Raw genomic sequence first — 25,531 nt, forward strand, 5'->3', positions numbered from 1 at the left:
CATGGGTCGATTTAGCCCGACATTTTGCCATCAATTCATACCGATTGAAGGAGGATAATGCCCCTGATTATTACTCTCACAGAGTATTTTAAGCAAAGCATCAAAACATACACGAGGTGTGCATGTCAGCGGATATATCCTTTATTATTGCCTGAAAATACAAGTACCTGCTGCGTTTATACGTTTAGGCTGTTTAGCATGACATCGGGCATATGTTCCTATTACAACACAATAGACATGGATGGAACGGCCATAATTGTCTCACATTGTATGCAAGATACACTGCTATTCATCAGGGCAGATTTAGGCGTACAAAATCATATAAAACATTTACATATTTCTCATTTACTCGAGGACGTTTTCGCGACAACCGCCATCAAAATTGATTCCATTGAAACCACTTACGGTATTGAATTGCAGTGGATACAATTATTTTCATCCCTGCGTTCCAGCAATGCCAATAACATCAGGTGTGCGTGTTGTTTATGTAGGAATAAAATGTAATGACCAGTTGAACGGTTTTGCATTTACCTTCGTTCAGTGCTACATTGTCATATCATGCTTTCTTGATAACATGTAACTAGCTATCTGTAGCTGGGTGATACGACCATCTATTTATGGACATTGTATGTTATTCATAAGATGCCAAGTACAGTCATGTCAAAGAAAAAGACACGACTTAGATGTTTCTGCTTTCTTATCCTTTCACATTGCTACGCTTACGATAATAATGGACGTGACAACTTGTTTGTTTTTGAATGTTGGTAAACGCCTCACTCAGCAATATTCCAGTTATATGACGGCGCTCTGTATATAACGGAGTATTAGCATGACAATCCAGTGATTAATATCAAGAACATCAATCTTCGCAATTAGGATACGATGACATGCATCAACCAAGTCAGCGAGCCTGACCACCCGATCCCATTAGTCGCCTCTTGCGACAGGCATAGTCGCCTGTTACGACAAGCATGGGTTGCTGAAGACCTATTCTAACCTACACGAAAGGGTATGAAGTCTATATAACCAATAGCAACAATAAAGTATAATGAATGGGAGAACAAATATTTTCGAATACAATACAATGTAACTAAAATAGTGGATAATACATGCGAATAATATACGGTGTAACTAATAATATTCGATTGTTGTTGAACCCACCAATATGGGATGAAGAATCGCATCTGGTTCGGACAATCTAGAGATTGACGTAAAGAGCATCGATGATACGACGGGATACGATGACATACTTCAACCAAGTCAGCGAGCCTGACCACCTCTTACATCAAGCTTGGGTTGCTGAAGACCAGTTCTAGCCTTTGTCATCACTGGGTAACTGATACTGGGTAATAGTATTAAATAGAGTGTAATGGATAGTGGGTAATGAGTGCAGTATTGAATAAAGTGTAATTGATAGTGGATAATACGTGAGAATTGTATTGAAGGCAGTGAAGTGTGCTCCAGGCCTTGGTCTGTTTCTTCGTGCATATGAGACGGAATTTCTACTCGGGTTGGCAAAGTCAAAACTTGTAATTGTGCCAAGAACTTTAAGTTAAGCCTCAGGTCTATCGATTATCTGATATCGCTCAAGAATGATCAAATAGCACATTTACCCACCTGAACGAGCAATAAAAGAGACCGCCTCGTCTGTTCATGCTTAGATCTATGTACACAGATTCCGAGTGACAATAACTCTCCACATACAACTTTCCAATAGTCAACTTGTCCTTTGTGTCGAGCAGTATTCCAGCAGCTCCAAGCCGCTGGTGTCTACATTTTACAACTGTTGAGGTACAATCGAGCATGCTCTTTCTACGAATATTTCAAAGAGCTCAGAAGCTGTGTGATCAAGGTTACAACATTCAAGGCCTCAGCTGATGGCGATCAGTAAATAATCGTGTCTGGATCAGACAAATCAATAATTAACACCATGGGCATCTGGATCAAATCATACTGGATAAAAATTCGGAGAATGTGAAGACTCTCCAAACACTGCAGCCTTCTGCATTATCCAGATTGTCAGAAGGGCTGTATTCCTGGCAGCATACAATGATACTCCCCCAATATCAGTCAACAGTTTGAAAGGTACCAAACCTAAGGCACCGAGAACAATCGGTAGTCGGACAACTTGGTACTTGGGATGCAAGGGTGACATTTCGAAAGTGAAGTCCGCTTATTTGCCATGATTTTCATGATTTTAGTGACAAAATGGACAGACAATTCAATGATTGCATTGGATTTATCAAAAGGACTAGATCAGGCTGTATAGCTGCGTATTCCCAAACAATTCGTATTTATCACTTTCAATGACGCCCTCTTCATATTCTAGGTCGTACCATGGATGGACCTCTGTGTCAAAACCACAAGCTCGCTTAAGATACTGTGTTTGTGCCAAAGTTGGGCATCCACTGATCTTGTGTTGGACAGTCTCATCAAATGTGTTACATACATTACATTGCATTCTACATTTCATTTTTACATTTTGATGCAAAATCACACATTGACGGTTTCGAGCGGGACGTGAGTGTTCCTGATCAGCGAACAGAAAGCCTTAGATAGAAATGTTTCACTTTTCAGGCCAGTCCACTTCATCCAAGCGAAGGACCACTGGTTGCGTCTCACAGTTCCTGAACAAAAGTATGTTCCTCCCAGCCCTTTAGTTCAAAATTATATATTTTCAGAGATTAATTCGTTAGTCTAGTTGCCTACGAATAGTGGCAAATGCGGATTGACGTGTAGTAGATAAAATACTAGCGAATAGTATCTAATCATTGACAACAATAAATATTTCTTTGCAAATTTTCTATTTGAATATTACTTTTCACTATATCGCTTTATCGGTCCTATATTGGACATTCGAGGGGGCACGGTCATCGAGGGGGCACGGGTGGCCCAGTCGTCTATGGCGCCGCGAATCGCTGTGCAGAGTTGCGTCCCCATGGGCACGTCAGAAACCTATGATTGTGGGTTCGAATCCCGGTTCGCCCCGAATATGTTTCTAGGTTTGTCAGCACCATACCCGTGAAGTGGTAACGTCTGAGACCTGCATCACTTCGGGCATTCCTCCCACATTAAGCTTGAATACTGTTAAAAGCAGCGTTAAACTCATCTCACTCACTCACTCACTCACACAAATTGCCATCGAATAACAATTTCTTGTTTCATTTTTAGCCACCACCAAACATGGAATTAGTGTACTTTCCTTAGTCCGGCAGCTTATTAACTCTCTTACTTAACACTCTTCTCAATCTAAACTGTTATTGATGCTATTTTGACTTCCAAATCACACTGAAGTTGGGTATAGCTATTGCTGTTTCAGATTAATGGTGATTAGGACGGTAACCCTAAAATAACCAGTATTCAGAAAAAACCTCTTTCGCTCGCCACAACGCAATAAGGCTGAAACTGAAGCTATTCTTCACGCTCACAATGACAAAACAGATTATCCCATTGTGCTGCTCTGGATCTCGTCCCTTGTGCAGAGACAGCCAATTTCCTTGAAGATGTCGTCTCGAATCCAAACATCGCTAACAATACAGAACAGAAAGGTTATACCCAGGAAGTTTCCAGGAAGTTACCAGGTGGTCTGCCGCCTATCACGTGACCTTTACCGACGTTCCAGTGATGTAATTGACACAAACAGGAGATCGCTTCTTGATTGCATCTGAATCAAATTCATTGTACATGAACGCGAAAAAATATCAACTTTGTTTTGCGCGAGCAGATTGCATCACATGTTGCCTGATCTGAATAAGACTGTGAGTAGAACAATCGATGTTCACCAGGAAATTAAACCTCGCATCATCTTTACCGTCTTTCCTGTCCATTCAAATTCATTTTAAACGGCTCATCAGCAAAAGACCTCCTCTCTTTCTTCTAAAGAATACCATTGTCGGTTTTTGTTATAGGTGACGCGATTCCACATTGAGATGCTGTTTAAATCTTGAAAAGCAGTTTACAGTGAGCGAATGTTGTTTTGCACCGCAGCCAGCAATATATCAGACGTGACATGGCGCTTGTTATATTCCTTTCTTGCAGGCGAACCAATAGTTGTTAGCATGAGCAACGGTCCATTACGTTCGGGAACGATGGCAGGTAGTACGTTAATATAAGACGTGAACGCCAGCCTCGAGTATCCGATGAAATAGATTCCGTTTGGCCTAAAAGACAACATAGCGTTGATAAAGTTTCTGAATGGCTCACTGAAGATCAGTGATGACACCCGGTGTTCGCACATAAGATAAGCAGGTCCTGTTCTAACCATACCACCGACCACCCACACAATTTGCAACACCCCCCCCCCCCCCCCCCACACACACACACACAGAGACCACAACCGCCCCCAGGTAGGTCCATACGGTATGCAATCCTCCATAGACCTCTGCTTGCAGTTGTAAAAAAATTGGTATTTGCGTCTCTACAAAACTGATACGCGTACGTTCTGTACATAGGGAGGCAGCTGGAAATAGCACCCCTAAGCTGAACATAGAATATTTAGATGTCCATCTTGAACCCGCGATGCGATACTTTTCAGAATAAAATACCTTGTCAATGTTCATTAGGGTTAGAAATTGACAGCTGGTAGGACAGACCGCTCAGGATAACGATATTACACCGCCCACGCCACAGTAAATCTGCCTTGCAAAGTCCCCGTGTGCTGAAACGCCGTCTTACCCACAGATGGTCTTCAACATGAAATGCCATGCACTTGATGATATTTATGGTTGTTGATATGGTAATACCGTTAATTTGCTGCCCCTTTTATTCGGATTTAGTTCTCATTGGAATTGCCTGTTAGAGTTGGTCGTAAGAGCCCACTCAAACAGGTCTTGATCCGTTCCACAGTTTGACCTTGGTGATTGTGTGTCATTGTACCATCATGTTGAGATTGCTGAACATGGTGCAGCTACTAGCTTGTCGAGTCCAGACTTGATTATTATCATAATTAATGCCTCTAATATTTCTGGTTAGCGACTAAAAAACGACCACTCATGTGAGGTTAGAATTTATATGTGAGTGAAATGACATTTGAGATGTTTGGTCGACTGAAATGTCACGGGCTGCAACTGTAATGTTGTATGAATAACTCCCCAAGACAGAAGAAACGACACAGCAATCAGCGCCTACACCAGTGACAGATGACGGCAAAAAGGATACTGACTGCTGTTAAAGGTTACAAATTGCCTTAAGACGTTACAAAGGCTGATTTTACAGTCAAAAGTTTAAATTGAGTCGTACAAAATCCAATTTGGCTCTTCGAAGAGTACAACGACCACCATTCAATGAGAAATGAGATGGGTGAGAATAAACATACGAAATGTCTCACTGGTTCGGTGTTGCTATAAATATATTTATTAGTAGCTCTATATTTAGGGATGCTGAGGCCTTACACAGTTGTTACTGACAGCAGAGCAGATAATCGGATTATGCGGCGAGTACAAATAAAGCAATGTGGCAGTGCGGTGACCCCGTGGCTTCTTTAACATGAAACATCATGAAATTGTATCTGAACGAGATGTGCAAGAGCAAACGACATATGAGTGAGTGAGTGAGTTGGGTTTAACGCCGCTTTTAACAGTATTCCAGTTATATCACGGCGTGTCAGCTTAATGTGGGAGGAAAGCCCGAACTGATGCAGGTCTTAGACGTTTACCACTTCGTTGAAACCCACGAGCACGGGTATGGTGCTGACAAACCTAGAAACATAATCGGGGCGAACCGGGATTCGAACCCACAATCATAGGTTTCTGGCGTGCCCAAGGGACGCAACTCTGCACAGCGAATCGCGGCGCCTTAGACGACTGGGCCAAAACAACATATGAACTGCTGTGGTGAACAGATCGACATGCCATTAGGCCTTGAATACACTATACATGTTCAATAAGGAGATTGATGGCCTCAATTATCGGTTTTATGGACATCTCTGTGTAGTTGTTGATTGTTATCATTGCAATCGATGTAATGACAGTAAATGGAGAATAGGTACGAACTGGTGTATCTCGAAGCCAGGTTATTGTCATAATCGCGTTACGGTGCAGATAATCTTACAATTTTGCGTCGTTTTTGCTTATTGACATTCTCAATGTTCCTTGATCCTTAGTTGTAGAGATCGTTGCTGTCTGTTTGTTATTTGTTTGTTATTTAAAGCCGCACTTAGCAATATTACAGCAATATGGCGTCGGTCTGTAAATAATCGAGTCTGAACCAGACAATACAGTAATTGACAACATGAGCATCTTCGCAATTGGGATAACATGACATGCAAGTTCAGAGACACTGACCACCCGATCCCGGTAGTCACATTTTACGACAAGCATAGTCGCCTTTTAGGGCGAGAATGGGTTGCTGAAGACTTATTCTACCCCGTATCTTCATGGGTCTTTCCTGTCAAGCAGTGTGTTTAAAAATTCTCATCGTCAGCCAATGTAGGCTCTCCTTTTAATACTATTAATTAAATCAATCATTGTTTCGTCCTTGGCGGTGACACAAAGAAAGCTGTTGCACAAGTTTAATAAATATTACCTCTGGAAAGCGATACAGAATCCAAATGTGAATCGTTTTGTTATGGTTCGGGTGTCACGAAGCGCTTCAGAAGTATATTCGCGGTACATCGATACGTCAGTCGCACATGTTCACATATCTTTCCTTCAACATGGTCAGCGTTGTTAGTGCAAACTGCTGTACGCCTATCTTAAATTGTAGCGCTGATATTTATTTTTGCAAACGGGACTGAAGACAGGAGTGAGTGGGCATTGTCGTTAGCAGCGTTAACCAATATAACAGCAGTAACATGGCGGGGGAACCAATGGTTTACCTGCCCCAGATTCGATTATTTAGAGGCCGCCATGATGTTGGTAACGTCACTCATGTTTTAGGTGAAGAGTGAGTGAGTGAGTTGGGTTTAACGCCGCTTTTAACATTATTCCAGTCATATCACGGCGTGTCAGCTTAATGTGGGAGGAAAGCCCGAACTGATGCAGGTCTTAGACGTTTACCACTTCGTTGAAACCCACGAGCACGGGTATGGTGCTGACAAACCTAGAAACATAATCGGGGCGAACCGGGATTTGAACCCACAATCATAGGTTTCTGGCGTGCCCAAGGGACGCAACTCTGCACAGCGAATCGCGGCGCCTTAGACGACTGGGCCACCCGTGCCCCCTTTTAGGTGAAGAGTAGGCTTGGCTTTGTCTGTGTTTGTAACAGGTGTGGCGGGGCAGGATAAGCTCAGCATATAATAACAATAACAACAACAACAACAACAACAACAACAACAACAACAATAATAATAATATAAGGGCCCTGATCTGATGACGAGCCTAACCAGCCTGACTGTGCCAGGATCCCCCTAACCCTCTTTGCTGCATTTTTTAAATTTAATCTGTAAAAAATAAAGCGTACAACAATAATATTTAAACTGTTGTGTTTTATGTTATAAGAGCTCAATATATTATATTCACAATATTATAAACGACATATTTTGTACATTGATTCCTACCTGAGACCCTGACGTTAAAGACAACAAAGATGGCGGCTTGCACTCCCCGACAGCCTCGTATCCGCTGTGGCTTGTAATACAAGACGTTGCTCTGTGCCGTTTACGATAAAGTATGTACACGATGATGATGACGACAGCAACAGCTACCACAGAGACTCCACACACCGCACCAAGAAGCAGCGGGGAAACCATGGCAACTCGCACACCAAAATCTGAAGCAGAGATTAAATGAGTTTAAGACTTTAAAACAAAAAAATCACGAAAGAAAGTATATCCTATGTATTTATAAGTTTGAAATAATTTAGTACTGAATGGATTAAAGAATTTGCGGCATGACTCTGGTTCACAGGTAAATCTGAAAAAAGTCATCCTTGGAAAACTCAAGTGAGAAAAGTCTCATTCTTATTTACCCCAAAGTCATTCAATCAGTAATATAGGGATTTTAACAGCGACAGTTGACAGTTTAAAGCAACATATTTTTCGGGACATACATTTCTCATTCTTATTGTCGCCAAATAGTCAAAAGAAAACATAAATTTACCGAATTGGCGATTATGTTTATGTGACTGGAAAGACAAATACGCATGCAAATGATCATTATGAAATAATTTATTATCATTATCATCAATCGGATCAAATGTATCATGTAATGTATCACAGAATAGTTTCTATTTGAGTGTTTGCACCCTCTCCTTGCGCATGCTTCGCCATTCCCCATTCACTGACACACAACAACTGTAAAACAAGGCTTAGTTCAATAATAACTTGATCCCTTGTTGGAAAATCACTTCAGGGTAAAATCTTGGTGATGTTAACCGACTTTCCTGTATGATCTGAAAAAATTAAAACACCTAAACCTTGTATAAATACACTGCATGCCATGTAAACAAAATTCTATTCCTAATATTTGTCCAGGAGAACTGTGACACAACTGCGCATGCGTACGTTATCAATACACTATCTCCAAGGGTAAGATCCAGCTATAGAATCTATCAGCAACAATGACTGGTTCACCCGACTGTAGCCCACTCGCGTAATTAGTCTTGCCACCTACTGTTATTTGAGTCAATCTCAGCCTCTTATCGACCATAATTTGTGAGAATGTAAAGCGCGACATTTCCGATATAGCTGTTTCTCACAGCATCAGCATTAACCTGCAATGAATTAGTGTAAAAATAACAGCCCCGTCTGTCTCCCTCATCACTGCAACAATAGCTGCAATATTTACAAGACCGGCCTTTTGCATCAACTATAGTTGAAATTGTTTGTTCTAAAAAATCACAACTCACCGACACTGAACACTTTGGAGGAGCAAATATAGAACAATCGATATTGATGATTGATTATTATATTGGCCGTCCTTTGGCGGACTCCCGTGCAGAGCCTCGCGGCAAAGCGGGGGTGTAAATGACCTGGGATTCGTTTGACTCGGCCTCCTGCAGAAGCTGTTATTGTTATCGCAATTGTTTGCCATTCGCCGAATCTCCCTTCACCTGCCACGTTTCTGGGTGATTTCAAAGAGATAACGCGTTGCCAAAAATACACGCTAACAGAAGGGGATACTCGCCGCTAATCCGACAGCTTCCTCCCATAGTAATAAGAGTGTCAGAACCATGATGTACCAAATATAGCCCAATGATTGGTATTCACTGCAGGGTGTGCAAGCTCCACTGTGTCAGGAAGGAACATGCCCCAGTCTGTCGCAGGGCGTCGAGCTCGTTAAGGAGCAGAACAATCTGGTCTGGCTGCAGACATATTTTTGTTAATGTGCCATCCCATCTGCTTCGAATATGGGATGAGTTCGCAGGGAAATATTTCCAAAATGTGAATTATTCTGAGTAGGATTGCAAATATGTTTAAAAAAGAGTTACTTTTCTGGCTCCTTCAATTAATATTTAGAAACTCCAAGTCTGTGTTTGAAGATTTATTTCAGTCGGTATGTTATTGTATTCCTAACTGGTATTCGGCACCTCGTGCAGTTCTTCATAATCCATGATTTGGCTAAAAAGATAATGATAGATCCAATTGAATACTATATTTGGCCAATGCCTTTATAAGTTTAACAACTGTTACGGTCTGCGAATGTCAAGAGCTTAAGTAAGATTCCTGACATCTTGATATTGATTGAATTAATTGAAGTTAGACATGTCAATGCTCTGTACCACCGTTGTTTTTTCTTTAAAAATGTATGTGTCTGAAACTGGATGAATTTCCTTCACATTTATCACGTGATAACAATTTGATGAACAAATATATGTACAAAAGAAGAAGTTATTTTTGGACATATGTTCTTTACCCCTATTTGGTATGTAATCAACGGGATACACTTATTGCCATCCTTTGTTCAGGTCTCAGATTCTAAAAGTGAATACCTCTTTCACTGAGTACCAGTGTAAACCTCCCTTTCATGCACCTTTCACTGACTACCAGTGTTAACCTCCCTTTCATGCACCTCTCACCGAATACCAGTGTTAACCTCCCTTTTATGCACCTCTCACTGAGTACCAGTGTAAACCTTCCTTTCATGCACCTCTCACTGAGTACCAGTGTTAACCTCCCTTCCATGCACCTCTCACCGAATGCCAGTGTTAACTCCCTTCATGCACCTCTCACCGAATACCAGTGTTAACCTCCCTTCATGCAACTCTCAACGAGTACCTGTGTTAACCTCCCTTTCATGCACCTCTCACCGAGTACCAGTGTAAACCACACTATTATACATCCCTCACCGAGTACCAGTGTAAACCTCCCTTACATGCACCTCTCACTGAGTACCAGTGTTAACCACACTATTATACATCCCTCACTGATTACCAGTGTTAACCTCCCTTACATGCACCTCTCACTGAGTAACAGTGTTAACCTCCCTTCACGCAACTCTCAGTGAGTACCAGTGTTAACCTCTCTTTCATGCACCACTCACTGATTACCTGTGTTAACCTCCCTTTCATGCACCTCTCACTGAGTACCAGTGTAAACCTCCCTTTCATGCACCTCTCAGTGAGTACCAGTGTAAACCTCCCTTTCATGCACCTCTCACTGAGTACCAGTGTTAACCACTCTTTCATGCACATCTCACTGATTACCAGTGTTAACCTCCCTTTTATGCACCTCTCAGCGAGTACCTGTGTTAACTCCCTTTTATGCACATCTCAGCGAGTACCTGTGTTAACCTCCCTTTTATGCACCACTCACTGAGTACCAGCGTTAACCTCCCTTTCATGCAACTCTCAGTGGGTACCAGCGTTAACCTTTCTTTCATGCACCTCTCACCGAATACCAGTGTTAACCTCCCTTTCATGCACCTCTCACTGATTACCAGTGTTAAACTCCCTTCATGCAACTCTCACTGAGTACCAGTGTTAACCTCCCTTTTATGCACCTCTCAGTGAGTACTAGCGTTAACCTCCCTTTCATGCAACTCTCAACGAGTACCTGTGTTAACCTCCCTTTCATGCACCTCTCACTGAGTACCAGTGTAAACCTCCCTTTCATGCACCTCTCAGTGAGTACCAGTGTAAACCTCCCTTTCATGCACCTCTCACTGAGTACAAGTGTTAACCACTCTTTCATGCACCCCTCACTGATTTCCAGTGTTAACCTCTCTTTTATGCACCTCTCACCGAATACCTGTGTTAACCTCCCTTCATGCAACTCTCGGTGAGTACCAGTGTTAACGTCCATTTTATGCACCTCTCAGCGAGTTCCAGTGTTAACCTTTCTTTTATGCACCACTCACTGAGTACCAGCGTTAACTTCAATCTCATGCACCTCTCACCGAGTACCAGTGTTAACCCCCCTTACATGCACCTCTCACCAAGTACCAGTGGTGACAACACTTTCATGCACCTCTCACTGAGTAACAGTGTTAACCTCCTTTACATGCACCTCTCACTGAGTACCAATGTTAACCTCACTTTCATGCATCCCTCATTGTGTTCCAGTGTTTATCACACGTTTGAACGCACCTCACGGTGTCTTCATTTCTTTAAACAAGCACTCTGAGCAATGGTTCACTGTCCAACACAAGTCCCGCCCATTTTCATATCCGCCAGTCAGGAAAGAGTATTCATTTAGTTACCTAGTCTATTTTTCAGTTGATGGACACTTAAACGTAAAACAGTTGTTTGTGATCCAACCATATGACACGGAATCACTTGGAATATATTTATCAAACGTTATACCATGTGGAATCCATACCAAATTTTAGCTGATGACGTTACGCACACTTAAAGTGAATACTTTTCATGCAGTAACAACCCACTTCTTACACACTTATCGTAGTGTATACTTACGAGAACAACATATTTGTTGTACCCAATAAGATGTGAAAGCTTTAGTGACAATTTCAGGTTCGAAGAAAACACAAAACATAAAGCAACCTTGACTTCAATTTTGTACCATCTGTTTGTGTCCAAATATAGATTCCGCAAGACTTTTCACGTTCCTAATGGTTTGAGATGCTGGACATTAATGTACAATTATTTTCTTCACTTGCTTTCCCCTAACGGGGACGACTAAATTAAGTCCCCTGGGCGCCAGCTGGACGGGACTGCCGTAACGTATGATTGCCGTCAATTTGTCAATTGTAATGATGTTTTTTTTCTGAAGACAACGTTACCTTTCTTCAAAGCACGTTCGTACGCACGGTTTCGACCAAAGCTCTGCGTCAGGTTTTTCCTAATTTGCAAAATAAAAGTTGCGTGCAGATATTTTCAGCGCATTGATCGTCCTTTATTATTGATTATGAGCATTTTTCAGTGAAAAATAACTTCACATCCCCGGAGTACACGTGTCAATTATGATGACAAGAGGTTTTTCCTGAAATGCTGAAACAAGTTTTGCATACATTCCAAAACATGTTTTTACTGTCAGAATATATATTTTGGTGACTAATTATGTTTTAAAAAAATATTGACGTGAATACTCGAGCTGCGATTCAATTGTACGTCATTCATGTCTTGTGCACAGCATGATTTTGAATGAATTGTATCGTTTTTGATAAAAACAATTATACAGACGGTCAAAAAACGTGACAATGATGATGATAGTGAGCGTCATCATTTACGCACCAGTTGGTCGTTATTATCGTGTTTATTGCTAATATTATCATCAACAGTGATTTTGTAACGCAAATCTGTTATGAGACTCATTATCGCATCACGACATAAGTTCAACGGCACCTGTGCAGAATGCTTTGTCGTGCCAGGAAGTTATACATTACCAGCAATAACTGAGCATAATGGGTAAATAATTACATACAAATGCCATGACCCAACGCGTTATAAACGTAATCACCATGTTATACCACAGGGAACACTGGTAACAGTAAACTACAGCTGCCCAATGGTAAAATAAATGTCCTCACTAGATGGAGTTTCGCGGTAACCTGACGTCACGCTATTTTTGATAACTACTGTAACCTTTGAGTCGGGCCAAATTCAGATTCCATCTAAGCGTTTATTTAAAAAGTGCGCGGTGAAATTTCAGTCGAGATTTCAATTATCAACATATGAGAAGTACATACAAAACGTCACATCCAGAGAACAGTCAGTCATGATTATCTGCCGAAACAGATTCTTTTGTGTGTAAAATGCAACTGGTGGTGAAACTTACATGAAGGGATCAGTAAAAATCAGTGATGACAGCGGGTGCTTGCGAATAGGGTCAGCATGTCCTTGCACAATATATATTTTCGGGTGTCCCCGCCATTATATTGATGGACTATTGCTAAAAGCGGCGTAAAGCCATATTCATTCTCTCTCTTTCTCTTCTCTGACTCCCATCGTTCATAAATATCAATAACCCATAACAGATCTCTGCACTTAAGACCGAACCGGGCAACAATGATTGAATGCTTCTTTTTCTGCAATATGATTGCCATAATGGAATTGAATCTTCATGCTTTAATATAACCACGGACCTATATAACCTATACAAGTCCGTATAACACAGATGAATTTCAATTAACTGTTCTAATAAGGTATACTCGTTCGTTCTGTCAGTTGTTATCTTGTATTATGTGAACATGAACACTTGAATCTTAAATATAGGATAAGCACAGTGCAAAATGGATTCTCCTACGGTCATCAAGAACAATGGTACAGTTCAAGGATTCGATCCCTAGTACATCATGGCTGCATCTAGTGTGGTGCCATAGATAATATCGTCAATACTATTGTTTAGGGAAAGAGATCGTATCCCTATCAATACTAACGTAGTGAGTATAGCACGACGAGCAGGACAAGGGTAATAACAATACCAGAACGTGATTCTTTATACAATAAGGCTACATCTTATAGGACATTATGACCAAGAACTTTATAATAGGATAAGGCTCTGTTTCATAACACAATAACGTAGTTTGTGAATTTCTATGGAGTAGAACATATCACTGATTGAAAAGTATGCTTCTACACTACGATGCATTATGGCTGCCGGAGGATAGGTTGATGGTAGAGAACAAAGCTATACATAACATAAAGGACAATAATCTTACCAGGATAAGAGATACAAGCTGTCTGTGTGGCTTTGTGACGAAGATCAAAATGTGTTTGGATGCCATAGTCATGACTCCAGTAGCAGGTCATGCTTCAAATAAAGTGACCTACATATAAGTATATAGGCTGTGTTAGTCACGTTCGTGTTATTAAACCAAATAATTCATATTTTGAGTTTCTATATATGTCTACTATATCTAAAATACACTACCATTTCTTATTATATTATAATCGTCCAACGGTATGTATGTCAGGTTATTTAGTTTCACAAACATTATCGTATGTTGGATCATTCGATACAGTTCTACCAACGCATAATATTACGAAGGAATATAATCCGATTGGATCTTCTATCCATGTGATGTCGGTGTGCATGTACAGATCAATGTGGGTGTACACAATGGTGGGGTAACGATGCGTGTGTAGGACTGGGACTGCGACATCTGTTGCTCTGTGTCAAGCTGGGATATTCAACATACGGTGAAGTATTACACGGGATGTTTTCTCTTCTGGTTATACTAGTGACCTATTATTCCTTTCCACCTTGCGGTAAAACATTACAAATGGCTTAAATAAATCACCTCCATATGGTTAAATATTACAGGGACTTGAAGGTCCTGTACACCATACGATAAAACATTATACAGAACACGAATATACTGTACACACAATGAAGACATCAAATGTCATCTACAGAATACGGAAAAGCGTTACACAGAACTAAAATGTCCTCTCCACCATAAGGTAAAGCGTATCTCAAATGTCATCCTAACCATTCAGGAAAGCGTTACACAGGTCTCAAATGTAATGTACACAATACGGAAAAGCGTTACACAGAACTAAAATGTCCTCTCCACCATAAGGTAAAGCGTATCTCAAATGTCATCCTAACCATTCAGGAAAGCGTTACACAGGTCTCAAATGTAATTTACACGATACAGAAAAGGGTTCGACAGAACTAAAATGTCCTCCCCACCATACAGTAACATTACACAGATCTCAAATGTCATCTATATGTAAATTAGTAAACATATTTCAAATGTCCTCTACACCATACGGTAAAACGTTACTCATGACTCAAATGTCATGTTCACCATGCGGTAAATTATCACACATGACTCAAATGTCATGTTCACCATGCGGTAAATTATTACACATGACTCAAATGTCATCTTCGCCATGCGGTAAATTATCACACATGACTCAAATGTCATGTTCACCATGCGGTAGATTATTACATTGACATGTAATGTAATTACAGAATTCGGAAAAGCGTTACACAAGACTAAAGAGATCTCTCCACCATACAGTAAAGCATTACACTGATCTGAAATGTCATCTAGTGAGTGAGTGAGTGAGTTGGGTTTAACGCCCCTTTTAACATTATTCCAGTTATATCACGGCGTGTCAGCTTAATGTGGGAGGAAAGCCCGAAGTGATGCAGGTCTAAGGCGTTAACCACTTCGGTGAAACCCACGAGCACGGGTATGGTGCTGACAAACCTAGAAACATAATTGGGGCGAATCAGGATTCGAACCCACTATCATAGGTTTCTGGCGTGCCAAAGGGACGCAACTCCGCGCAGCGAATCGCGGCGCCTTAGACGACAGGGCCACCCGTGTCATCTAAACCATACGGTAAAGCTTAACGCAGCACTCAAATGTCATCTAAACCAAATGCTAAAGCATTACACAAATCTCTAATGTCATCTTTACTTAACGATAAAGCATTACATAGGTCTCAAAAGTCCTTTCCCTCATACGATAAAGCTTTACACAGCACTCAAATGTCATTTTCGCCATGCGGTATATTATATTACACAGGTCTCATATGTCATTTACACTATACACTAAGGCATTACATAGGTCTCAAATGTCCTCTGGGGGCAGGTGTGACCAAGTCGTCGAAGGCGCCGCGATTCGTTGTGCAGAGTGGCATCCCTTTGGTACGCCAGAAACCTGTGATTGTCGGTTCGAATCCCGGTTCGCCCCGATTATGTTTCAAGGTTTGTCTGCACCATACCCGTGCTCCTGGGTTTTATCAAAGTGGTAAACGTCTAAAACCTGCATCACTTCGGGGTTTCCCACATTAAGCTGACACGCCGTGATATAACTGGAATACTGTTAGAAGCGGAGTTAAACCCAAATCACTCACTCACTAACTCTCTCACTCAAATGTCCTCAACACCATAAGGTAAAACATTACACAGATCTCAGATGTCGTCTACACAATACGCTAAAGCATTACACATGACTCAAAATTCATCTAAACCATACAGTAAGGTCTCAAATGTCTTCTCCACCATAAGGTAAAGCTTACATAAGAATCAAATGTCCTCTACACCTTACGGTAAAGCATTACGCAGCTCTCAATTGTCATTACCATTGAAATCGTCAACTCAAAACGCGAGGGCGCGGTAGCAACCATTAGACATATCTGCCAGAGTATATATTTGTTGTATATTTGATATACTAGTATATGCAGTGCGTGCCATTTAGGTGGCCATTGTATTGATATGTTAAACATTTCACATATGATTATCCATAATTCATTTACCTTTTACATTAGCTGACAAAGATGCCCACTATCAAGCAGGTTGACAAAAGCAATGAATTTGAATACATGTGTATATGTTTTGTTTTTACACAATCGGTCTGTTCATAATACAGATGTATATCTCAAATAGCCCCAGAGTGATATCACAGACAGAGCATTTTGTCAACCTGTCGGAATATGACCATTTGGTATTTGGCTTTAATGCAGAATGTAGCAGGATTAAATATGTCCTTCAACAATCATATCGATGAAGTGCAATGCTAAAGTTAGCGATATGACCTGCCCCCGTTGTATGTATTCCCTTCAGTGGTAGACTGTTTGTGGCACAGAGCCTCAACATAACGAAGCATTACTCGCGCCTAACACCTGCTGTCAAATTGTAGCCTAGCCCACGTCGTATTTGAACGAACTGGGACAGCAGCGCTGACAAGCCTATCTAACTGGATTCAGACAAACAAAACACTTACCCTAGATGTTTCACAATCAGGGAAGACGATCGACACTTTAGGTTTCCCCATGCTGGATATGTTTATGTGGTACACGTATGACAGTCCTCCCTCGGTGTATCATGGCCGAACGCCGCGTCCCGTCCCACTTAGCGTGTATGTATGTCTGAACCGATCAATAATGACAACTGGTTGCGATTTTGCAACTGTTGGTCTATCGTATAACAATATATAGTGACTGTTTGTCATCAGTTGATGCTTAGTCAAGCATATAATTGCCAATGTAGGTTATTTAACAAGACCCTCATTGCGCACCATGTTGGCGCTTGTTAAAGGGTCATTACCGTCAAACGATTTACAGACTGGCATGTTGATAAAAGCACGCTGTGTTTCAGATTACCAACAACTTCCCGAACTCATTCTGACGTCATTTCAAATCATACAATGTAAATACGTTTCTACTATGGCATTGGTCCAAGAATCTGGTTGCCATGAGTTTTCAGGGCCACCAAGGTCGCTGTTGCTCTTAATGCGAGAAAGAGCTATGGTCAAAGGTCATGTTTATTGATTATCCGTGGATTAGCTCAATCCCTGTGTTTGGCTCAGTGGGGACTTGTTTACGACGGTTCGAAAATGTGACCAGTATCCTCAAAAGCATCACATTCGCGTCCTTGTGAGGGAATCGATGTTATTATCTTCTACAAATAGGAGAAATAACCACAAATAGCCATCATTTGATGCAAACATATTGTGGGCAATAGTAAGAGCTTATATCTAGCTACTTTGACCATAATATCGCTATCAAGAAAAGAATGTTTCGGTAGTGACTGCATTTGAAATTAAATTGAGAAAGTGTAATGTTTGCCCTTGGATACGATGTATATGGTTGTATTATTCTCTTGCTTAAACTATCCTTTTATCAAAATTCATGTCTGTGTGTTTTTGTGGAAACACCACTTAATGTGTTGTGGGAGATGATAACATTCCTTTCCAGACATGATCGAAGCTTTTAGAATTCATAACCGTCTTAAAATGATAAACACCCGAGGGGTTTACTTTCTCTGCACAAGGAAAGGCCCTATGTACAAGGAACCAACATATTATGTATGTCTATGATGACGTCCACGACCTGTGTTAACATAACAGCACATCAACAGCATCAACAGTATCGTATCTACCACCACTTTTCAACTTGATATTCTAACTCTAAAAATAGAAAAAAATATTGCAATGAAAAATAGGAGTATTAGTAGATTTGACAGAAAATGAAAAGAATTACCAACCTACTTATTATGATATATCAGTCAATCCATAGTATAGTACCCACATCTTGATAATGTTTCAAGATCCTGTGAAGTGCTACACTTCTATACCTCATGTACCTATGTTACAGATATAAGTCTACTAAATTTAAATTTTAAAAAATAAAAAATAAAACTCTTCAAAAGGACTATGCAATTCATAATTAGAACGGGCACATGTCGGATATTCTTACGTATGCTTGTTATACATAAGGCATTGATCTGTGACGCTGATGACAAGGCGTGGGAGTGGGTCTTAACATTTGACATTCAGATAGAATCCTCTTGATGAATTTGAAACGTTCCAAAGGTTCGCAAATATCAGGCTAGAAACTGATGGTTCTTTCTGATTGGAGGGAGTGAAGAAGTGGGCAAACTGTTTGAAAGAGCACCATGGTATTCAAGTATACAGGGTGTTCAGAGTTTACCTTTTCTTATGCGTTGGTATGTGATATAAATTAACATTAAAACTTGTGTCTACTACGCGGCTTGAGCAACACGATTGCAGATACAGACACTTGTTAATTACTTAGTAAGGAGTTGGGTGTCACTCAGCCTTGTTGCAATCACATTGTATGCAACATGATATTCATGATCAGCCAAACCTTTGCTTCTTGTGCTGCCGGGCCCCTTAAGATTAATATATATTTTCAACACTGCTATATCACGGCGTGTCAGCTCTAAGTTCGACAACAGCGTAGACGTGTTTCATTGTAATAAGACCCATGAACACGATCAAATATATGATTCTGACAAAATAACAAAAACAAAATGATCTTGGAAAGGAAAGAACAAATCCACGCAACGCCGGGGGTTAACGAACGATATTAATGTCAGCGTAACGAAATATTGCGCATTAGTGAAAGCTCAACATTCACTACATGACACGGAACCATCACACATACGTTCTGAAAGAGAGATTATACTGGTTTCCATTTGAAATGTGACAGCTATGTATTAATCTACTCACCAGATACAGATTGTTTCTAGTACTGGTATCATAAGTTAGGAAAGTAGTTCACGCTTTGTCCGATCCCCATTTGGTGCAGTATATACAGCCTATTCCCAATGTCATCAGCATGATATAAATGGAAAATATTGGCGAAGCACTTACTTTAATATCATGTTCAACTGTCGTTAGATCAGAAATGTCCTGACGTTGAGGCACCACTAAGGAGAATTCATTCGACTCCCTTTAGTGACCTTGTTATGAAGAGGGTATGTTTCATGTTTCTTTTAAACATTTTAAAGATGCTTTTAAACCATTCACGTGATACCTTCGATGCATCTTTTGTGACCAAACATGTGACTCCAACTACTTGAAAAGAGTAGCAGAAAACCCGAAAATTGACTTAACTGGTGGTTATCTTAAGTGCAACGGCGGATGAATGAGATACCACACTAAGTTATAAACCCTACAGCTCATGGTCATCGTTGACAATGGACCTAAACAGCTTCTGTATACTATTCCCCTGTTTTCCCTCTATATTGATGACGAACCAGAGCACCTGTCCGAAATCGATAAGACTCTGTATGTCGATCAATCTAATATTTATTCTGCCAATAGGTAGGCAAACACGACGTGGTGTATTAGAGCTACAAACCACAGGATATCAATCATTTCCCTCAGGTTGAAGGATCCTCCATGAATCAGAAATCGCTGGGTATGATAACGCAAATACATAAAAGTGACAAAACCCTTTCCATATTCATACGAAATCTCTACTAAAAGCAGAGTTCGTTGCACGATTCCGACTATATCATGAGCATGTGTTAATGAATACAGCAGTCACAGAAAGGTTTTTTGTTTCTTCTGCAGAGCTACAAATGATATACCCAGAAGGCCCTGACGTTTGAAAGCTCGATTTTGGCAGATAACGTAACCATATCGTTGCTCATTATCGCCCGCCTGAGGCTGGGACAACAGCAGTACGCCGTGTGGTATTGCATGTCACGATAACAGACAGCACTGTCCTATACGTTCGTGACTTGTCACGTATCTCTGAAGTCAATTCTGTAATTGGTGCGAGTTTGTCGTAATATATGACATTTGACCGATAGATCGTAGTTAAAAATATGTTTTACTTTGAAAACGTTTAGAACTGAGGGTATTGTTTGATAATAGAACCCTCAGAGCCACTAGTGACGTCCGCTTTGACGTCGGAGGTTGTTGATACAGTTTTTGTGTGATTGTCACGCACTATATACAGTCAAGTGAAAAGTTCTGCTTTTAGAAACGTGAGATCCCTTTCGATTAACTCGCATCTGCTATATTGAAATGTCATGTATGATGAAGTCAATTCTCATTGATCATGTCACTATGCTAATGTACCGTTTGGCACCGAATTGCAGTCATAACGACATACTGTCGACGTTTCTCCTGGTGAGTGAGCGAAGAAGTTAGGTTTAACGCCGCTTTGAACAATATTCCAGTTATATTACGGCGTGTCAACTTGATGTGAGAGGAAAGCCCGAAGGGATGCAGGTCTCATACGTTTACCACGAACATAAGCATGAAATCTAGAAACATAATCGGGGCGAAACGGGATTCGAAAGCCAACGTCATAGGTTTCTGGCGTGCCCAAGGGACAAAACTCTGCACAGCCAATTGCGGCGCCTTAGACGACTGGGACCCCGTGCCCCCCGACGTTTCTCTGGAGTTTGTTACAGCAGAATTTAACTGTCAAAGTAATACATTTTTGTTTCAGCTTTTATGAATAAAAAAAAGGTTGATGGTATTATTAATATGATAAATCCCATTTAGTATTTTTATATTCATCAGACGTTCATCCCGTCTCACTGGGTTATCCTAAGCCGCGTTAAATAGTGAACTCATTCAACGTTTTAATATGAAACGTCAACGCCAGAGAATCCTTTCACAATTATAATGGCGTAGCACCACCGAAATATTTACTTGAATACTGTAATAGTTCTTATATTTTTGTCGTTTAATACGTGATCAGCTCTGTAGACGGTGTGTAACCTACTGACGATAATACTTACAGAGCAGCTATATTTTGTTAATTAAAACGAAAGACTTTTTAACAGTAGAACACCACGGTTGCTGGAATCAGAGAGTCTAAATGGATGACAGATATATTGCTGTTGGACAAAGCAAAGATCGTCCATTGTCACAGTTAGTCAATATTATGGTAATCAAATCTCGTTGCAATGGTTTTCTAACCATCCCTTGTGTCTCATCTGCGGGCACTAATTATTCTAGAGGAAGAGATTCTTGCAGTGAGTAGTACGTCGACTGTTTATCAATGGATGAGGACACAAGGAGGAGTCAGAGGCTACGGTTGTTAGAAACACGTAAATGTTCATGCAAAAGTAAACAGTACTAAAGAGATAATTGATAATCATTCATGCTACATTTGTAAATATGATTAAAAAGCCCTCTTGTGTGGGATTTCATATGCATAGAAAATATACGAACATCTATCAAATGAGTTTTAACAAACAATTATGTAAATGTTATGAATATACACTTGAACGATGATGTATGCTTTACTACACAAGTACGTAGTTCATACCAGACAATGAAGAAAACACACGTATCCACTGAGCAAATTGATTTCTTCACATGTCAGAAACGTAATGTTTGGTTTTAGACTTAACATTTACGACTATCCCCAAGGGTTATTGGAACATGTTATGGGATACACAGTTGAGCATCCGATCAAAAAGCATATCCATCAATATTTTCTTTCTGTCTCAAGCCACAGTGAAATCAATAAAAGGCCCTGCATCAAATCGATAAGACAACCATTACCATTACCACACAAACACGAATGTCGTGATCGTAGCTGACCATCTAGAATCATTGAATTCAAAGTATTAGTATCTATACTAACCTGTGGGTGAATCTCCAGGAAAGTCTTTCCCTTTAGGGTGGGAGTACATATAGACTCAAAACATATTGCTTTCCCTATCCTTGGATTTGGTGCACGCTGCAGCAAGAAATCTGATATATGGACACTTCCAGATGCGATTAGACCAGAAATAATCCCTTGAGTAGGCTCTGTGAGACCTGTAACCCCGTTGTCACCCGTAGCCAATGACGCCAAGTGGATTGTCCTGTCCTTTACGATGCTATTGACTTATGGACAGGAATTGCCCGGCTGATGTGAGAGCTGCAGTGACTCGCGCACGCCTTGACCACGCTGGACAGTTCACAAACTGTACTGGTTACCTCCAGAATAACGGCTTTGTGATCGGCGCGTGATGCTGAACCATTTGTCTCTGTAGCGTTCTGGTAGATGTAGCGAGCCAAGGCGAGGTACTGGCTGTGTGGGCCCTGTATCATGACAATTACCATATCACAAGGCTAACACAGTTCAGCAAGTTTGGCCATAGATGAGCGAAGGCAGGAATGGTTTTCTAGCAGCTAATTCATCAAGACACGGCGTTCGTTTAGTCAATGAACTTCTAAACCTTGGGAAGGTTCACCAGACAATTTGATAATGGTCGATCAAGTTCCTAACACGGGCTTTAATATTTGCGACACTGTTTCGGTCTTACAAATCACAGCGCAGGACCAAAACGGCGATAATGAAGGGGATTTCCTGCCTGTTTTATCAGAGGCTCAGACACTGGTGTCTGAAGGATATATATTATATCACAGGCCGTTTTGGAACTCGGAATGTCATAAAGCAAACCGACAGGGACACCAGCTACCATTATCACAATATAGAGCAATATATACAAAGGGTTGCTGAAAACAGTTTGTATTTATTGAGTACAATACTTTCCATGCTCACAAGCTGCATTTGAACAAAATACACAACCGGGCAGAATATGTCTGCGGGCGTCAAATATATAAAGCGACAAAATCCTTTCCATATCCAATAGAAATCGATTGTACAATTTCGACTATATAATGAGCATGTGTTTATGAATCACTGTCAAGTAGTAATGATAACAGGTGTTCGCGAAAAGGTGAGTGTATCCTGTCAAACCCGTCACAAACACATGCAAAGGTAAGTCAATTGTTCACCTGAAAATAGCATGGGAACATATGGTACAAGTCAAAAGAGAATTTCACCGGACATCATTTTTGTCACTGATGCGCCCAATTTCGAAAGGTCCTCCACATGTCTAACATAAAACCTTTTTTGAACGCTTTACTGAGGCCTTGAATGTTGTAAACCTTGATCAAACAACTTCTGAGCTGAGAGTCGTATGACGCTCTTTGAAATCTTGGTAGAATCTTGGTAGAACTAGAAAGTAACTAGGTATTCTCTGTTGATGAAAATACACAGACATTGGTTACCGCGCTATCATAAGGTGTCTTCAAATGAAACAGCTATCCGTACAAACATGGCGTCACCTTTAGGGGATGATGCTCTTTTCTTGCGAGTGTTCAAAAGGTTGGCAGCGGAGTTCAAGAGGGGAAGAGATAACATGCCACCACTGAGGACACTATTGATGAAACACGTGATGTTATTATGGACGATCAACGACTCCCCGTCACATAGCCTGTACAGTAGGCATCACTCATGAGCGAGTTGAGAACACATTTTATTGTATTTAGTAGCTGCTCAACGATTGCCAATATTGCTGTCGCATTCAAAGCGACGATTCACACAAACGAGGGGTAGCTCATATGTATTCTTATTTTACACGTTACATAAACTAAACACATCTGCTCATAAGGCCTCAGTCGAACATGTCTTATAACTTTCACTAGAAAGTATCAAATTAACCTTTGAAAGGAAAGGAGCATGGCGCAGTTCATTTGATCATGCCTATTGTCCGAGTGATATAACTGAGTATGTTTCAGTGAGGAGGATGCTGATATCGACGTGATCATAAGGTTATGAGCAATAACAGTCGTTATCATCTGTTAGTGGACGCAAATTTGATGCTAGTCATTGATGGGCTGTGGTGACAACGGAAGCAATAATCACCATACATGCGTAGACACTGTAGTCAAAGCATAGATGGTAGTTTGTGTCCGTTGATTGTTATTCCAGTTGACTTGTTGACGATATGTTTAAGAAATCAATATTATTACGATAGTATTATGATTTAATAGATAATTTTACAGAGTTCAATCGTCGTTCCTGAATTACGTCAGTGTGAAGGATTGTTATGTGGCAGCAGAGATTGTTATAAATAAAAACATTTACAGAACCATAAGCAATCTCTGCTGAAGTCGATTCGGACTATATACCAAGCAAGTAAGTATATTTATAGTGATTGTCAGTGGCAGCAAATGAATGAAACGATCGTAAAATGTCGAACGGTAAGATAAAACAGGAAAGTGTGATTTAGTGTTACCGCCCCTGTTGATGTAAACAACCATGACGAGCTTGATCTTTCAAGAAGTTCCGTGATGTTTCTAGAAGGCTGGTGGTTCCTATATAAGAGCGATACGTGGGTGATTCGATGTTTTTTACTATTATTATTATTTACGTCATATCTACTTGCCAAGTGCGGACGGGGTATCTATCTGAACAAAGAATACCTGCCAGCAAAACAAGAGGAGTCGTATGGGCCCAGTAGGGGAGTTAGATGAGCCTGGAGGGGGTGTTTTGAGCCTGGCCAGGGAGTCATATGGGCCTAGTAGGGGAGTTAGATGAGCCTGGAGGGGGTGTTTTGAGCCTGGCCAGGGGAGTCATATGGGCCCAGTGGAGCCTGGCCAGGGGAGTCATATGGGCCCAGTGGGGAGTTAGATGAGCCTGGAGGGAGTGTTTTGAGCCTGGCCAGGGAAGTCATATGGGCCCAGTGGAGCCTGTCCAGGGGAGTCATATGGGCCCAGTAGGGGAGTTAGATGAGCCTGGGGGGAGTGTTTTGAGCCTGGCCAGAGGAGTCATATTGGCCCAGTGGGGAGTTAGATGAGCCTGGAGGGAGTGTTTTGAGCCTGGAAAGGGGAGTCATATGGGACCAGTGGAGCCTGTCCAGGGGAGTCATATGGGCCCAGTAGGGGAGTTAGATGAGCCTGGGGGGAGTGTTTTGAGCCTGGCCAGAGGAGTCATATTGGCCCAGTGGGGAGTTAGATGAGCCTGGAGGGAGTGTTTTGAGCCTGACCAGGGGAGTCATATGGGCCCAGTAGGGGAGTTAGCTGAGCCTGGGGGGGAGTGTTTTGAGCCTGTCCAGGGGAGTCATATGGGCCTAGTAGAGCCTGACCAGGGGAGTCATATGGGCCCAGTAGGGGAGTTAGATGAGCCTGGAGGGAGTGTTTTGAGCCTGTCCAGGGGAGTCATATGGGCCTAGTAGAGCCTG

General features: G+C 41.1%; 1 protein-coding gene across 1 annotated transcript in view; it reads right to left on the bottom strand.

The window, feature by feature from the left end:
- The window catches only part of LOC139474524 (synaptotagmin-6-like), a 29,315-nt gene extending 12,055 nt beyond the window's left edge, over positions 1-17,260 (bottom strand). Inside the window, exons 1-2 of the mRNA XM_071257577.1 lie at positions 17,022-17,260; positions 7,499-7,710 (exon numbers count right to left, since the gene is read on the bottom strand). Coding sequence (XP_071113678.1) covers positions 7,499-7,690 — 192 coding nt within the window. The 5' untranslated portion in view covers positions 7,691-7,710; positions 17,022-17,260. The remainder of the gene's footprint in view (positions 1-7,498; positions 7,711-17,021) is intronic.
- Positions 17,261-25,531: the final 8,271 nt, after the last annotated feature.

Source organism: Haliotis cracherodii, unplaced genomic scaffold (genome assembly GCF_022045235.1).
Source record: "Haliotis cracherodii isolate W230 unplaced genomic scaffold, xgHalCrac1.p SCAF_3, whole genome shotgun sequence".
NCBI lineage: Eukaryota > Metazoa > Mollusca > Gastropoda > Lepetellida > Haliotidae > Haliotis > Haliotis cracherodii.